At 44.7% G+C, this 17,611-nt stretch overlaps 2 protein-coding genes across 2 annotated transcripts; both read left to right on the forward strand.

Moving 5' to 3' along the window:
- The first annotated feature begins 663 nt into the window (after nucleotides 1-663).
- Nucleotides 664-4,403, forward strand: LOC129594010 (transmembrane protease serine 9-like). The gene is made up of 8 exons (XM_055490558.1): nucleotides 664-1,201; nucleotides 1,505-1,617; nucleotides 1,694-1,995; nucleotides 2,094-2,261; nucleotides 2,419-3,147; nucleotides 3,483-3,617; nucleotides 3,686-3,797; nucleotides 3,885-4,403. Exons 1-8 carry the CDS (start codon nucleotides 737-739, stop codon nucleotides 4,240-4,242), a joined length of 2,382 nt encoding a protein of 793 aa, XP_055346533.1. The 5' UTR covers nucleotides 664-736; the 3' UTR covers nucleotides 4,243-4,403.
- Nucleotides 4,404-10,459: 6,056 nt separating this feature from the next.
- Nucleotides 10,460-16,929, forward strand: LOC129593964 (atrial natriuretic peptide receptor 1-like). The gene is given in 22 exon segments (XM_055490501.1): nucleotides 10,460-10,829; nucleotides 12,077-12,460; nucleotides 12,537-12,580; nucleotides 12,871-12,909; nucleotides 12,979-13,056; nucleotides 13,127-13,264; nucleotides 13,330-13,560; nucleotides 13,621-13,750; nucleotides 13,812-13,905; nucleotides 13,978-14,083; nucleotides 14,185-14,355; nucleotides 14,417-14,599; nucleotides 14,698-14,935; nucleotides 15,074-15,198; nucleotides 15,268-15,569; nucleotides 15,675-15,894; nucleotides 15,986-16,133; nucleotides 16,197-16,245; nucleotides 16,314-16,330; nucleotides 16,333-16,362; nucleotides 16,431-16,522; nucleotides 16,594-16,929. Coding segments are annotated over 22 exon segments (3,195 nt in total). The 5' UTR covers nucleotides 10,460-10,516; the 3' UTR covers nucleotides 16,657-16,929.
- Nucleotides 16,930-17,611: the final 682 nt, after the last annotated feature.

The raw sequence follows: 17,611 nt of genomic DNA on the forward strand, positions 1-17,611 counted from the left end.
TAATAAGTTTTTAGATCAAGAAGTATTATTAGGCTCGTTCCATTTTTAGCGCATTCGCAAGCCTTACAAAACGATTTGAAAAATTTATAGGAACAAATGGAAGAGAAACTTCATATTCTCCATTTTATAGAGACATACTGATAGTCTGATAGAGACATCGAGCAGCCGGAAACAGAAATGACCGCATCGCCGCGTGCCGCGCAAAGGCGGCTTATTTCTTTGAATAGCTTCCTTAGCCACGTTTATATCTCGAACTAGTAAAAATTATATACAATATAGGCCAGCAAATTTACTGCTCGGTTAAAAGCACGAGTAACGGAATGCATATTGAAAGCGGATCGCTGAAATTACTGTGTAAAAACCATTAATTTTGCTTGAAACGAATAAACAGTTTTTTATAGATTACTGCGCTTGTGTTACAGACGTAATCCACTGCTAGCAGTGTGTCTGCAGCTTGAAACGTTCCCGGGTGATCTTTCAGTTTTCAACAAGTACACTAAAAAGTGTTGTTTTAACAGCGGAATGGCGTTGACAGTAAATCGTATAATTAGAGTGCTAGTTAAAAGAAATGCAGTGAACGGAATAAGATAATGGAAATGCGCTTGGTATTGTTGATTACGGTAAGCATTTCTGATTAACACAGCACAGAAACCGATTCCGGCAGCAAGGTTGACGGTCGAACGTTCTTCTAGCATCTTTTGTAAATTCTCACCAGCATGATAACATTCTGTCAGGCATGAGTGTCGCGGCTGTCCGTTCGCACAATCGCTCTGCAAATACCATGCACTACACGTTGTTCTTTCTCTGTCTGTTTAGCCTTGCACAGGATTCACATAGTATATTCCGGCGGAAAATCACCCGCGAACAATGGGATGCACTCTTCAGCCAATCCACACTTGGCACGGAATCCCGCGTTAGCGTTAACCGGCTGCATAATGATTTCCGCTTCTTCCCGGAGAACAAGGTGCAGCGGACGGTCATCACGAAGCCATGTGGACATCCCGGCGGAAATAATTCCGATCCCTTTGGATTATCCACGCAGTTCGCCACAAAGGGCAATAAAATTTCCGTTGTCGAGGTATTGGGGACTGGCAGAGCGGCTGGGGTGATTCGCCGTAGAACGCTGTTAGGAGGAATACCGCCTCCAAGCCCGAGGATTGTCGGTGGAGCGGATACGAGCACATCCGTAGCTTGTTGGCAGGTAACGAACGACAGAAAAGACTACGGTACGGTAGCGTTGTCATATCGTACACTGAAACAGCCGCTTCTTTGCGACATGTATAATAGGCACCGATGCAGGCCGGCACCTATATCGTAGGTATGTGCTTATATATTTTAAGGGCGGTAACAATCGGACGATATTCGACATCTGAAAAATTTTGTAGTCCGGAATTTTCGTTTTACAGAAACACGTTAGCTTTTCTATCGTTTTTCATAAACTCGTAATTTTATGCCAATACCAAGTAAGCCAAAGTCTGTATATATTAAAAAAACTGTGTTGTAGGCTTTCATTGTGTCGAACACAACAACCGGTGTGCGACAGACATGCGGTGGTGTAATTATTGGTAGCCAGACCATCTTAACAGGCGCCCACTGTTTGCTGGACCAAACTACAAGGTAAAAACCCGATATTTCCTACATATGTCATACGAATCAATAGGCAACAGGTGTCGCAAATGTTAAATCTTTTCAGAATTCCGTTGCCGGTAAGTAATATCCAGGTGGTCGTGGGTGCCGTGGACAGCGGCGCCCCGGCAACCAACGTCAACGATCCCACCGGTTGCGCCCAGACGTTCACTGCGGAATCAGCCAGAATGCACCCGCAGTATAACGACGCGGTTAACGACAACGACGTCGGCATTATCACGCTGAGCACCGCCATTAACGTCGACCAGAAGCCGTGTACCTGCACCTTGTGCTTCAGCACACGCCAGCCGGCAACCGGAGAGACATGCGCGGTGACCGGTTACGGTTTTGAGACGTTTGATTTTACTAGTACGTACGTTAGACGTGTTGCAGGTAGCTTGTGCGTTTCCTTTGCCGGGCCCTAAAATCAATGATATTTTGCGATTATATCTACACAATTGTTGCAGCGCCTCGAAATCCGATTCCGTTGAAATGGGTGGCCCAGACAGTTGTAAATCAGAGCGACACGAACATCTGTCCGGTATTCGTTAACAGCGCCGGAACAACCACCAACGTGACACAAAACATTTGTACCAAGAGTCCAGTTGGTCAAGATCCCTGCCTTGGAGACGACGGTTCGTCGGCAAAATACAGTATTTCTAGGTTTGATGATAACACTTTTACGGGTATTAAGCCATTTGCCTGTTTGCTGAATATTAAGGCAGTTCTGAGTGCGGCCGGAAACTGAAGGCTTCATGACATAACCAATACTAATATTGTTTATGTTTACAGGAGGTGCTCTCGTCTGCTGGGATCCGACCAACAGTGTCCACTATTTAGCGGGACTCATTGCTTTTGGTTCGGAGACCTGCGCGCAAGGCTTCGGTGACCAGAACGTCAAAATAGCACTGTATCTGCAATGGATCGCTGACAATTCTCTATCCGGTGATGTCAATCTATCCCCGGGTACCACTGTCACCACCGTCCCTCCGATAACAACCACCACCCCCGCCACCGTCCCGGTCACAGTTCCCACGGGCACGACGGAAGCCTGCGGTATTCCCGGCAATGGCCAGATTGACCCATTCGGTATCGTCAGTTTACCTCGCATGTCCTTGGCTCCGTTCGATGAATTAAACCGGTTCCGCTCCGTCCGCCGTCGGCAGGGCCGTGATGTCGAAGCTGTCCTGGAGCCCCGCATTATCGGGGGAACAGACAGCACAGCCTCGGTGGTGTGTTGGCAGGCGTTTGTTGTAGTCGATCAGGGCAACGGACAGGAGATCACTTGCGGAGGGGTCATCGTCGGATCGCGCACCATCCTCACGTCCGGCACGTGCATGGTGACCTCCAGCGGCGTGCCCATCTCCACTGCGTCGGCGTACACGGTGACCGTGGGAGCAGTCGACAATAACGCTCCGGCTTCGAATGCGCAGGACACTACCGGGTGTGCGCAGACGTTTACTGTGCAAAGCGTTACGCTGCACCCGGGATATGTCTTCGCCACGGATGATAATGATATCGGTAAGCACGATTTCGGTCTTGGTATGCATTTTATGTAGGAGAGTATACCTCTTTTGCCATGTAAGACTGTTTAAGGCGCCATTCATTTACTCCGGGTTCATATAAACGTACGCTTCTGGAAAGTTAAGCATTATAGCGAAAGGCAACGCATTTAGCGTAAAGCCGGTTTATCGTTGGGCTCCATTCCTCGTCTGCTTTGACGTTGAAATTTTGGTCGCCCGGTTATCGGTCTGACGGCAGAGAACGATGTGCTTAAGTCCTGCATTACAACTTCTAAAAATTTTCTGAATATGTTGTTGCCTATTGCCTACCTATGCAATTTTCTTTGCTTGAAGGTATCCTTACGCTATCAAGCGCCATTGACCTTGCAAACAAACCGTGCGCGTGCGCCATATGCTTGACAAACCGCGTTCCGACCATCAGCGAGACATGTGTCATGAGTGGCTACGGAGTCGAAACCAATGGAAACCGTAAGCGATCATTAGATCGATTCTGCTGTAATGAAATCCAGGCAGGATCACCGGTTATTTGTTTGCAGCCATCCGTAACGCAATACCCTTGAAATGGGTCACACAAAAAATCGTCCCACAATCAAGCAGCTGCTCCGTGTTCTGCGCGGGAAGCACGTGTACCAATGTCAGCAATTACCTGTAAGATTTTGGCGACAGTATCTGATAACTGTTTTACTATTGTTATTAGTATCGTATCGGTTGATTATCGGTGTTGTTGCGTTGCAGTTGCAGCCAAGGGGCGACCGGCCAGGATCAGTGTATCGGTGACAATGGCGGACCGTTGGCTTGCTACGACCCCACGCGTAACAACTACTATTTAGCCGGCGTTATTGCGTTCACCACGGAGACCTGCGGAACCGGTCAGGGCGGACAGAGCGCGGAAGTAGCACTGTATTTGCCGTGGATCGTGGCCAATGCGCTGCCGGGCGATGTGCAAGTGGAAAGCGGTTCGGTAACCGTCCCGACCATCCCAACAATTCCAACTGTGCCAACAATTCCAACGGTCCCAACTGTGCCCACATTGCCGACTCTCCCACCAGTGGGAACGACAACATACAACTATTTCTACAATAATATGGGCTAACGAAAGGAGAGAAAAAATATGTTGTATCTAAAAGGACTACTCGGGCAGTGTGCCTAAACCTACCGATATGTTACTATTTCTGTAAGCTATTTTAAATGATAATTTGTATTTTTTTGATAGAATTGCCTATCTTGTTGTCTCAGATCAAAAAATAAAATTTCACATAATATTGCAACGGCAACTTCTAAGCTGCCACTAGTGGAGTGGTAGACGCTACCAAGCCTAACCTATTTTTATCCTATATTGCATGTAGTCGTACATCTGTAACATCCGATGTGCGATCGTTGTGTTGTACTCGTATATTCCGGTAATGGTTAAAAGCCGGGTGCAGCCGGAATTAAGCAATCATTAGTTGCACCAAGCCGCAGAACATCGGCGGCTCTCGCTCTCCCATCTTATTAAAGTCTATTTCATTTCATACTATGTATTCGTATCTCTTTACTAGTATATTGCATATACTCATAGTGTTACGTAAAGTAATGTTAGCAGCACGGGTGCTAACAGGAGTGGGTTACACACCCGTACCACGATAAAACGAGTTTTGATGGTTCGTCGGTGACCGTCGATGATGTTACGAGTTAGCAAATTACCCAAAAGTCAGTTATGCAATTGCGAACATGTTAACCGATACCGGCGCGATTGTCAAAGTGCACAAACATTTTTAATCAGCTGAAAAGTCATTGAGGAAAAGCAAGGGCAAGGGCAAGAGCAAGAGCAGGAATGATTAATTTTCAGAACATTCAGACAATCTCAGAAGTCTAGAAAATCCACGTTAGAACTGGTCAGTTCGTACAAGTACACATTCTGATGTTTCCGGTGGAACTAGCACCAATGAGATGTACATCATCACTACAGATCTCATTTGAGATCTCATTTGTACGGCTACAATATCCACTTTGGAAGAGATACGAGTACATGTACTACATTTGTAAAATAAAGTTGTCCCAGCGTCATCTCTCTAGAGATTTACGATGTCTGCGGTTATTACCAAATTTACATACGGTAATACGACTGAGAATCGGGCCAGTGCGTCATCAGATTTTATACTGGATGGAGATAGTTAGTTTTATATATCCTTCTGTATTGTTGGCATGCACATACAGATACGCCCTTTTCGGGTGCAATTTTGCATTAATGTTTAATCCTTTATGCAAGGTCACGCTTAAATATCAAACAAAATCTTATAAACGACAACCCGTATTTGAAATATTCATGTGTCCGACAATTTAAGCGTATACTCGGTATGTACAAACATGTATGTTTTCGTGTCATGTGCACGTGATACCGACTGACCACATTAATAACAATTTCACTACATCGTAGCACATATTCGCTCTCCTTGCTTATTGTTAGCATTCGATCAAACTCGAGCACGCTACACTCCAGTAATAATTTTTATTTCATTTCATCGTTTGAGCTTAATACGTGATTCCCTTATAAGTATGTGGGATCCTTTTGCTCTTGCCTTTGGCTCTTTAATTACTCTAGTATTAGAGGTTAAGCTACTTACAGCGACTGCCGGATTATGTTGCAACTTGCAAGGAAATTGAAGAATCAAAAATCCAGAATCAGAAACGACAGAAACGGCGCTCAGAATCACCGATACTGTAGCTCCATGTCAGTGCACGTTTGCGCCCCCACGCCATTTTGATCTGGTGGTGTGGATGCACGTCAGCACAGCCGCCTCCGGATGCTGTCAGCCTATTTCATTATTAAGGTATGTACAGATACATCGTATACTGCAACCACCTTTTTTCTTCTCAAGACTTGCATCGGATTATCACTTGTGCAAGCGTGGGACATAACAGCGGAAATCTTCTTGAAAAGACAAGTTTCTCCGTTTCCTGGTAAAGGTATTGCCATGGTTTGATAGATGTGTGTATTGCCATGGTTTGATAGATGTTCTCCATTTATTCGAACATACTTTCTTCTTTAGTTATTGGTTTCGAAGATTTTTTTCTATTTCTGCTTCGAGGGAGGTCTGAGGGGATCGTATCACAACTTGTGTGTAGCCTGATCTTAACTGCGTTCACCTTTCGCTGAGTGATAGCGAAAACATCGGATCTGCTTAACCGTTCGTTTCTGCTAACATTTTTTCTATGGTGAGCGGATTTCTTTTACAAAAATTTATGAAAACACCTTTTCCTGCTGTGCAAAGCGTACCCGGTACATAAACGGTGGTTCACATAAGTAGTAATATGGATGCATATCATGGAAAGGATAATGCGACAGTTCTCGTCAACGCAACGTTAATCCACTCCTTTCAACCCAGTTGGACTCCATTAATAATCGCACAACTTCTTGTCATTTGCGCCGCGGCCCTGTTCAACTTTCTACTGCTTACGCTACAATTTCTCCCGCAAACCCAAGTGACTGCATTTACCGTCTATCTCATCGCCATTTCCCTGGGTCACATTGCGTCTGCATCCCAGCTGGTTACAAGACCTGCGGGCTTGATCCACTATATTACCGGAGTCTGGCCAGGAGGTCACATTCTCTGTGCAATCAATGCCTATTTCCACACGGTGCCCAGTATCATTCCGACACTGCTGCATGTCCTCATCGCTCTGAATCGTCTATGGGCCGTCAGATACCCGGTATCGTACCGTCAGCGCCACAACAGAAAGATAGCTATTCTACTGTGCCTCGGGGTGGTGGGCTACGTCCACGTTATTAAGCTCCCCGTCGTTTTCGTGGATTTCCTACGTAATCGTCCAGTACAAGAACCGACGCGTTGCAAAGCGATGATCGAAGATAGAATAGAATGGCAACTGGCCGATTTCTTCCTCCACCGTGCAATTCCTCTTGTGATAATTGTTACTATTTACATCTACGTTATGATTAAGCGCTGGGAGAGAAGACGAGTCGGAGGACAAGAGGAATTTTATCAATCAGCGGATTATGTCGCACCCGTTAAACCAGCGATTGCGGAAGAACCCGCGGTTAATAAAGCGCTCGTTATGCCGGCTTCGAGGGAGGACGGCAGGCGACGTAAGGTTCGGCCGTACGTGGTTTTAACGTTGACTTCCATCAGTGTGCTGTTTTGCTGGACGCCCTCTGATATTTACTGGGCGTTGGTGTTCCTGCGTGTGCCACCACCCAGCTGGGTACTAAGTGTGACAACGTTATCTTATACCGTACAAATGCTATTTGATCCCTTGATGTGGCTGGTCAGCAGTCAGGTATCACGCAAGCTACCTGCTGTCGCGTAGACGGGTCAAGGTCGTGGGTCTATCAGCGTTTCCAATGTTTATATGTCGTGTTTGCTTAGTGTTTCCTATGTTTCCAATTTTCCAGCGCTTTTAGGCAGTATATGCGCTGAAGATTTACGGAATGGAATCCACTCAGTAGACTTTGATCCACCGCTGTTGAAGTTTTAATAAACAGGACGAGCAAATTCAATACTTCGACATCGGTCGCATTCCGGACATTTTATGGATTCGCGTACCACAAATCAGAGAACCGATCCATCCGGCGATGTTGCCATTAGAAAAATTGCTAATTTTTATTATCTCGTGTTCAAGCCTGTATACAAACAATAATTATTACGTGATCAAATTTTTTAAGTTTTTGTCAAGTGGAACAACGCGGATGATACCGTGTCTTTGGTGTCCGGTACGCCAAATCCATATTGCGAAAACGCCCCGAATACAAACCGCATCGGAGAAGGTTATTTATTTGTTAGTGCAACTGCTCGGGTCGGATTAGTTAATATTTAAGCCGAGGGTGTATATTCGAATCGCCACATCCTGAACCACCGACTATATCAGCCACGTGAGCCAAATGGTAATTTCAGCTTCAGTTGCGTCTTTCTTTTTTTACGGGGCGATTTTATTACATCTCTAACCGAAGCCTGGAGGTCGGTGTTTTCTGGAATGCGCCGACGCTTTACTGACCCGTCTTATGACACATCATTTTAGGCCGAAAAAATTTTTATCCGTCGATTTTTTTGGAACAGCAGATCGATCATCATCTACAAGTTTCGGAATGACCATCTGTTGTACACCGACGAATTGCTGACGATGTTTTGTTCACCGACAAAAAACTTTCCACCCACAAAAGAGAAGTCCGGTATCTAAGACACTCTAAGAAACTCACTAATAAGTCCGTTACCTAAGACACTCTAAGAAACTCACTAATAAGTCCGGTACCTAAGACACTCCAAAAAACTCACTAATGGTAAGAAACCTAAAGAACGGTAAGAACTGCCAAGTGAGCATCGTTTGAACAAAATGGTTTTGGAAGAGCGCCACCGTCTGAAAATTTTTTCGTGTCCCCGCTCACAAAACATAAAATCTTGTGCCATTTCATCCCTCTTTAAAACTTTTTTAACATTTTAACTGTTTTATTTAGCAAAACACGTTTTCTTTTCGGTAGAAAAATTTATGGACATGTTGCATGCGCTGAACGAGTTATGCAGTCATGACACATTGTGATTCTTCCAAAAATGCCGATTTTTTTGTATTTTCGAGTATTTTCGGATAAAATGTTAACAGGGTGTACCCAGAAAATGCAGGTTTAAATTTAAAAGCTAACATACGTCACTTCAGAAACATACTGAACCAGGGCTTTCAGAGCTGGTTAGAAATTTGCTCTCAAAACGTTGTTTGCCGGTTTCATGAGAATTACTGTTCGAGTTTCTACATTCAGCGCACGAGCAACACGTGCTAGAATCTGCGTTCCTTACGTCCGAGCAACCCTCATCAGCTTTATAAATAAGCTCTGTTAGTGGAATAGCACTTTTTAGTTTAAATCGTAATTTAGATTTCGCTCTGACATCAGAACCCAGCCAGTTTTATAAAACAACTATAAAAAATTTCAGCCGTATGGTAGTTTTGACTTCACTTAACGCCATGTTGTTAAAAGCAATGCTCTTTCATGAAACTGATAATACATAAGTGTTGAGGGATTCACGTGCAGGCACCAACTATCAAGCATACCATTGATCCAGTTTCGTAATAAGTACCATAGCTGTTGCTGTACTGTAATCCCACAGCATTTCTCCGGATATTATCAAAGCGTATCTTCCGGGATTATGTTTCGATCCCGTTTATTCTGAATCGAAACCCGAGATCTACATAGATTTCCGGTACAGACTCTTCCAGGAAATGCTTATATCGAGTTAAGCGGGATGTGCGCACTGTGGCGAGAATGCGTGCGCCGTACCGGAAAACGTATGGCGGGGCAAACGTTATGTTATTTTTATTAATACGTCATTTTCATTTCATATTTATTTTCATCTTATTTGTGGGTTTTAAACAAGTGTTATGAATCCTGTTTCCACGAAAACAACATTGTGTCTGCTACACAATACATAAGTATTTTTCTGAAAGTCTCGCTTCACGGCAGTTTTCGTGCTCTTGTTTATTAGAACCAGCATAATGTTTGTTACTCGCCAGCTGTTTATTTGCTCCAGAATCGATTGCTCCACTTCCCGGTTTCTTATACAGTGCATAATGTACAGCTGCCACCTGTCAGCTCAACGGCGCCTGCTCATGATTATCATTGATTTTCTATTACCGTTTATTTTATCCATCGCAATATATCAGAGTGGCCGCAGTAATTGTCCTTACTGTTATTGATCGGCCTTTGAAACAAAGCAGTTAATCTTACAGAGACGCTTCCGCTACACCTTCGTGGAATCGCAATCTGCAAATTATTTTCATTTTTTATGTGCAGACAACACTTTCCAATCCTTACAATGCATCAGGAAAATCATCACTGTCTATGTTCTCTACCTAGGAAGTACTCGTAATAAAAGCCGATTTTTAACGGTTCACAGAGAAATCACTGTTAATCATTTCACCAGCATGACACGACCAATTTTATTAGGCTAGCGAGAGCGTTAAGGAGTGACTGAGATGCATCTGTACAATCAACTGCCGGCAGCCGGCAAACCTATCGGCTCAATACAAAGGTCAACCTGGCTGCTCTCTTATTGTCGGCCCGCGCCGTGTACGTATCAATTATCCAGGCGGAATAATCACACAGGCTGTATGCGCTCCCAGCGGGTCAATATGTCTATAAGATCAGGATAAAACGATTCCAAAGAGAAACGCTGACTGTTCATTACCGACACACACACAGGTGTGTATTCTCTGGGGTTCATTTTTCAATAGCGTGTGTGGTGCGCGCGCGTGCCCTTCTCCGCGGAGCGCAGACAACGGCTGCATGTCCGTCTTACGTAATTGATTTCCTATCCGATGCGACGGGTTATCTCGTTAATCACCGTCACAGTATCCAAATTGTCGCGGTTTCTACATGCAGCGGGCAAATGACCGCGCTACACTGTACGGTAGTACTGTGGATACTGTTGCCGTATTTGCAGAAGATTTCGGGGAAGAATTTAACGGTGTGTACCGTCATTGAATCGGGGAATGATCAACTGGTATATAATTATCAGCGGGCGGCCGCGGCTATCGCCATGGCTATGGAGTTCGCCAACGAGCAGATCCTGCCAGCGGGGATCAGATTGGTCTTGAATTATAAAGATGGGGGAAAAGTGTGCGGTGCCAACAATATGGCCATTAAACGGGCACTGGACTGGATGCGCGAAGGTGTCGTATGCAGTGTTTACCTGGGACCAGGTATATACACCATTCATTATTGTCTCTACTGTACAACTTTTTTGTTTGTTTTATTAGCGTAGTAGTATTTTATTAGTATGTAGCAGAAATACTGGATTCAGTGAGGCTGGATTTGAAACAAGGCATCTTGTTTATTGAAAAAAAGAGTTTTTATTTTCCTTTTGTTTCTTCGTAACAGTTACGCGCTGTGTTGAAACAAATTTGCTGACGAAGTAGAACAGTTCAGCAAAGAACTGTTCTGCTTAGTGTTTATATTATTATCATTAAAGCTATCTTTTGCTACTTCCCTGGAATCGGTAGAGTACTTGCGTTGTATACTTATATATAAATACTGGAGTAATGTTTTTACAAAAATACATATATGGTATACCGCAGTATTATACTGCCATGTTTGAAGCCTTGTGGAGTTGTGGGTATATTCCTGCTCGCTTTACAAAAATATAATCCCATAAAAAGCGATCAATACTAACGGGAAAATTTCCTAATTACCATTTATCTGTACTGGGTGTTCTTTCCCGCGTAATTATTTTTCTTTCATGTGATTACTTCCTGAATTCCAGTTGCGGTGTAAACTGGGTATTGATGTCAAAGTAAAGATGTGTCTCTATTCAGTGTCTTCGGTTCGGTGGATTAGGGTGTAGTGTACCTACTCGTATTACAATATGTATACTTCCTGATTATCACTGGTAAGTAAAATCAGCCATTTATAACTATACATTTAGGATATTGATGGGTGCATCATTTTAATATATATTCCACAAAGCCACCTAAATCTTCTGAAAATTAAATCCTATTGATGGAACAACAGGGATGGTAACGTTAAACGCATGATCCAAAGGATCTCAGCGGCATTAAAATAATGCCGTTTGTCTATCTGAGAAATTTATAGCTGCATTATCCGCTTTTAACCACGTTGTGCGGTTAAATATATTTTTGAATCTATAAATGATAAAAGCAGAGCTGGAGCATGCCGATGTCGATATCCTTTCTGCTAATTTCTTTATCCATTCAAACCGCGCACAAAAACAGAAGAGAGAAGCAGCTTACCAAACCAATCGACCTCGTAGGACGTGCGTAATTAGCTCATTTTAGAGTGCTTCAAGTTTGTACCAGTAAAAAGATTTTGCGGTAAGAGTACGCAGTCTTTTTCACTCTCCCATCAAGCATACTTCTGATCAGTTGCATCGTCCCAAAGAACCTAACTGCAGTCCAGTGGTCCATATGTACGAGGCCTTATTTAATTGCAGGTTGTGATCGCGCCGTGGCGGATCTGTACAACATCGCCGCGTACCAGAACATCCCGCTCATCGGCGTTCCTGCGTCCAACGTGGTCGGGTTAACGAAGCTCACGCACGACCAGATTCCGCTGCTCATCCGGCCGGCATACTCCTTCACGGACATTGCCCTAATGATCACTACTTTCCTGGACCAGTTTAATTACACGCACACGACGATCCTGACCGATCTGTCCAATGCCTTTTACGCCGATATCAGCGAGATGCTGACCGGACACTTTCACGATGTCCGACCGGACCTGTACGAGACGGCCTGCATGCATACCTTCAAGAGTAATGAGGATAAAGCGGACAGGTACGATACGCTGCTAGAGGAAGCCCAACTGTGCTCCAGAGGTAAGTGATGTTAAAGATATATTTTCATCGATCCACGGAATATGTGATTGATTTAATTGCTACTTTATTTCTTTAGTGATCCTGCTCCTGGGTAATTCGTCCATCATCAGACAATTGATGGTAACGTTGAAAAACAATAATCCATAAATGGAAGATCAAGAAATAAAATTTTCCACAGCCTTCAAACACTCGAATATTTCATAAGGTTAAAACACGAGTCGAAGCAAATATCTGTAAGCTATAAAATACAATAGTCAGATATTGATTAAATTAAACTTATTCAAGCGAAAATTCGAAAACTAGAGTAATGGATTTGTTTAAACTCATTTCATTTTTTAGATTTGAAGTTACGTTTTAAAAATAATGTCTGAAACGCACCATATTTTTTACCAAAGTGTGTTGATTTATAGCTCGAAGCTCGTAGACTCCAGATGACCAACGGCGATTACGTAAGTCCTGTCCTTCTAATCGTGCGCTAATTGTGTAAACTTTCTTGCTGAGCAGATCTTACCAATTAGGTCTACATTGCGATTGAGTTGTTTAAAAGCAATTTTTGGGGTGATTTCACATGGAGATTTAACGATCCATTAGACCGGGTAAGAGTACACCCAAGCAGAAATTTGTAAGCCAGTAAATTAGCTTTATTCGTCGGGGTATTACTTACAGGACACACAACTGGCCTACCGCTCCTTAGCAATTATTGGACTGTACGAAGAAAGCAATCTGGACTTTGTAGAATTCCAAAAGGAAGTCAAAAGGCGGGCGCGATCGCAGTACGGCTACAATTACGGCGCCTTTGAACAGGTCACAACTGCAGCATTAGCACCCAGATTACGTCCACTAAGAGCGCTTGACGGTAACCTTTACAGGTTGATCCAATCGTTGTCAGCTATTACGATGCGGTGATATTATACGGAAACGCCGTGGCGTCTGTGTTGTATGCTAACGGCAGCTTATCGGATGGCAAGCAGCTAGCCAGTGCTATGAAGAACGTGTCTTTTAAAGGACCACTGGGCTATTCCATTCACATGAACGGTCATGGTGACCGCACCCGCGCGTACTCCATCAAGGACCTCAGCCGCGATACTGAAAAATTTGAGGTTGGTTCTCCAATTTTTTTCCGTTGCAATTTTTGCTATCAAGCGTATCATTTCGCGCAGAATGTCATCAGGATCGACTACGGTACGCAGGAATTAACATGGTTCGGGAAATTTGAATGGCCGGGCGGCAGTCTTCCGCCAGATCGACCGTTCTGCGGGTTCGACGGAAAAGCGGCGGTTTGTCAACAGTGTAAGCCAGTGGATTCCAAATCCGTACACTGCATCGCGTGATGAATTTGTATGATTTCTAGCGTCTGCGATGAGTCCGGGTGGCATTGCCGGCATCGCTATCGGTTGTGTGCTGTTTATGGCAATATTATTGGGAGCAACGTATTTTGTGCTACGGTAAGCTAATCAAACAATATGCGTTTGTTTATCCTTATGACTGTCATTGACCTGGGCTGTGGTGTTCTGCAGCAGCAGCATGGCATTTACCGATCCGTACTGGTGGCGAATCCGTACCAACGACGTGCTGCTCTTCGGGGTGGCTAATGCCACCGAAATGTCACGGGCTAGTTTGCAGGTCTGTGTCACTTCCGCTCTGCCAAGTTTCCCGACACCCGCACACAGGGTTTACGAGAAAATCCATCAATACGGCACAGGAAGTACAAAATGTAATTACAGAAGTCGGCCATTAGTTCGAAAGATATTTCCAGTAAACACTCCAGGACCACCATGATGTCCCAACATCCATATGGGATCCCGGCGACATACGATGGGATTGCTATATCCTTGCTGGAGTTGCCGAAGAAGCAGTATCGGCCGTCAAATCTGATGATTCAGCAAATGAACGAGGCAACGGCCAGATTAATGAGCACAAAAGAGGCATTTGCTTGAATATTGTGGTTTTGTGCAGATTCGCTTGCTGTCTCACCAAAACCTGCATCGTTTTGTCGGTTTGTGCTTGGACGAGCAGAACTTTGTGGATTTTATTGCCAATGAATTGTGCTCAAAAGGAACTTTGGACGATGTGCTGGATGATGAACACATCAAGTTGGATTGGTCGTTCAAGCATTCGCTTATACGCGATATTAGTGAGGTAACTTATTTTCGGTAGTTTGCCTTTTCAGTCTTTCGGTAGCTTATTTTTGGTCTTTCTCAAAGTCATGCGGGCAGACACTACGTGTTTTTCTGCAGGGAATGCAGTATCTCCACAATTCCAGTGTTCAGTCACACGGTCACTTGTCCGCTCTGACCTGCGCAGTAGACAGTCGCTTTATGGTTAAGGTCACATCGTATGGCCTAACGGGATTTACCGATCCTAAAGAACTCGTCGTGCCGCAGCCATCAGATACGGAGCGGGATTTTGCTCGATTGTTTTGGAGGGCGCCCGAATTTCTACGTTATACGATGCCAATGAAAGGTTCACAGGTATGTACATTATAATTACTGTTATTCTTGCCCCAGCAATCAGTTTTGTTTTAACAACTTCCGTTATCATTTGCAGAAAGGTGAGACATTCGAGCAAGCTTTATTGCGTTGTGAATGGTTTGCTAACAAGAAGAGCCTGCAGGCGATGTGTACAGTTTTGCCATCATTCTCCAACAAATCGTTCTGCGAAGTAGTCCGTTTTCATCGGCCACCCAGGATGCGGCGACGACTGTCGCGCAGTTTTCGCCAAAAGAAATTATCATGGAGGTACATCGAGGCCATACACTGTTCGGTTGATAGTAGAGCATTTTTGACAAACACTGATTTTGCTTGAAGGTCAAGCAAGGCAGTATACCTCCCTTCCGACCAATGGTCCCCAAAACGGCCTGCTCGATTGAGCTTTACCAGCTGATGGAACAGTGTTGGTCGGAGCACCCGCTCGAACGGCCGACATTCTCCAAAATACGAGAAACCATTAAAAAGATTGCCGGTTCTGATAGCGGGAATATTGTGGAACATTTGCTCAACAGAATGGAACAGTATGCCAATAGTTTAGAAGCCCAGGTCGTGGAAAAAACACAGCAGTTCATGGAAGAGAAACGACGATCGGAAGAACTGCTTTGCCAGCTCTTGCCAAAGTACGTGTTTTTGCGGCAGCTATGTTGACAAATTCGGATATCTGCAACCACTTACTACACGCTCAAAAGAAAACTGAATAAACTCGAACGAATTCTGTAATACAGAAGCGTCGCTGCAGCGTTGACTAAAGGTGAAAGCATCGGTCCTGAATCATTCGAAAGCGTCACCATCTACTTTAGCGACATTGTCCACTTCACAACCATCTCCGCGTCCATTTCGCCGATGGACGTGGTGACGCTGTTAAACAATTTATACACATTATTTGACAGCATACTGGAGCATTTTGATGTGTACAAAGTGGAAACCATTGGTGATGCTTACATGGTAGGAAATCCTTTAGGAAAACAGTTGAATATTCAAATGAAATTTTTCTAAACGGACTCAGCAGATTCTGTACGATCTTACATGTGCTTAGGTTGCTAGCGGTCTTCCGATCCGCAACGGAAATAAACACGCCGGAGAGATCGCCAGCGTGGCGCTGCGCATCCAAGCCGGGATTGGGGCCTTCGTTATACCCAGTCGACCACACGAGAAACTTCAAGTGCGCATTGGAATGCACTCAGGTAAAATGGGAATGGCACAAGTTTTGTATCTTTTTCTCTTCCTGATGCACTCTTTTCCCTAAGGACCCTGTGTTGCTGGAATCGTCGGACTAAAGATGCCTCGATACTGCTTGTAAGTCTGTTTTACGCTGGAAGTAAGCAACCAGTACACTGCATGACGTGGTGAATGTTGATCTACAGATTTGGTGATACCGTCAACACGCTTCGCGGATGGAAACCACAGGAGAGCGTACGCATTATTTACAGTTCCTGCATCTTCTCTGGCTAACATAACTTCTTTTTTCTTTTATTTCGTAGCAATGAAGATACAGATGTCCGAGCAGAGTCATGAGTTGCTAAACGACATCGGTGGTTACATCATGCAAGAGCGTGGCGAAATCGTGGTCAAGGTCTGCCGCCTAGAGTTTTCGTACGATCTCGCTGAACAAGTAACGCATACAAAGCCCTTGCTCGGTTACAGGGTAAGGGCACGATGACGACGTACTGGCTGTTAAGCAAACTGGGATCCGCTGAGCGACTGTAAAGCCATAGCCAATAGCTTCCGGGTGCTTCTGATACCCGAACCAGTTCTTCCGCATTTGCACGCCCAAGAACGCACCAAACATATCCGCCATCCACGAAATTTTAAGTAATAGTTCTGGTAGCGACGTAAGTCAGATTATTGTCTGTGAAAGAATGGCATGTTAATCGTAATGTGCGTACGTATTCAGTTAAAGGTCAATCTGATTTCGCATCCTTAAGTATTGGTTACATCGAATTATGAGCGATTCGTTGATGGCGGCAGCAATAGTGTACATGGTATTGCATAATAATTTTGAGTCAAACGAAAAGGTTGCACATGATCTTATCAGATGGCGCTGGTTAAGCGCGCATCGTCCATCGACGGAGGAGCAAAACGAACCCGGATGTAGGCTTTAATGCCGAAATCTGAACACACACCGCGCTTGCGCGCAAGCCAAACTAACTGTTCTCTGTAGGCAGCGCAGCTGCCTTACAGAGCCATCAAAACGCATGAAAATGCCCAGACAGGAAAAACCCAAAACCAACCAATGACAGAAGGGCTGAATCATAAGCCCGCCCTGACATCCCTGTACGGTCTAACACTGAGCTCCTGCGAAGTGCAGGTAAATGGCGTGATGCGCCGTAAAGAACAGTGGATACAGGGACCGGTACGGTCCCTGTACTATGTATAATAGACTGTACTACCGGGTGGCTCGGTTCCAGTTCGGTCGGCTCACGTGGTCCGGTATGGGATCTGGTTCAGTCAGGTTTGGTCCGGCTCGGTCCAGGTTTGGTCGGCCTGGATCAGGTTCGGTTTAGGAGTGGTTCTCGGTCGGTTTGGCTCGGGTTCGGTCGGTCTGGTTCGGCTTCACGCGGTCCAGTGCCTAGGTCAACGCACTGTCGCGACAGAATCCAGGGTCGGATGCGGAAATCGGTAGATTCCGCATTTTATCCGTCTGGAGAAAGGTCACCGTCTG

Source organism: Paramacrobiotus metropolitanus, unplaced genomic scaffold (assembly GCF_019649055.1).
Source record: "Paramacrobiotus metropolitanus isolate TYO unplaced genomic scaffold, Prichtersi_v1.0 Parri_scaffold0000065, whole genome shotgun sequence".
Taxonomy (NCBI): Eukaryota; Metazoa; Tardigrada; class Eutardigrada; order Parachela; family Macrobiotidae; genus Paramacrobiotus; species Paramacrobiotus metropolitanus.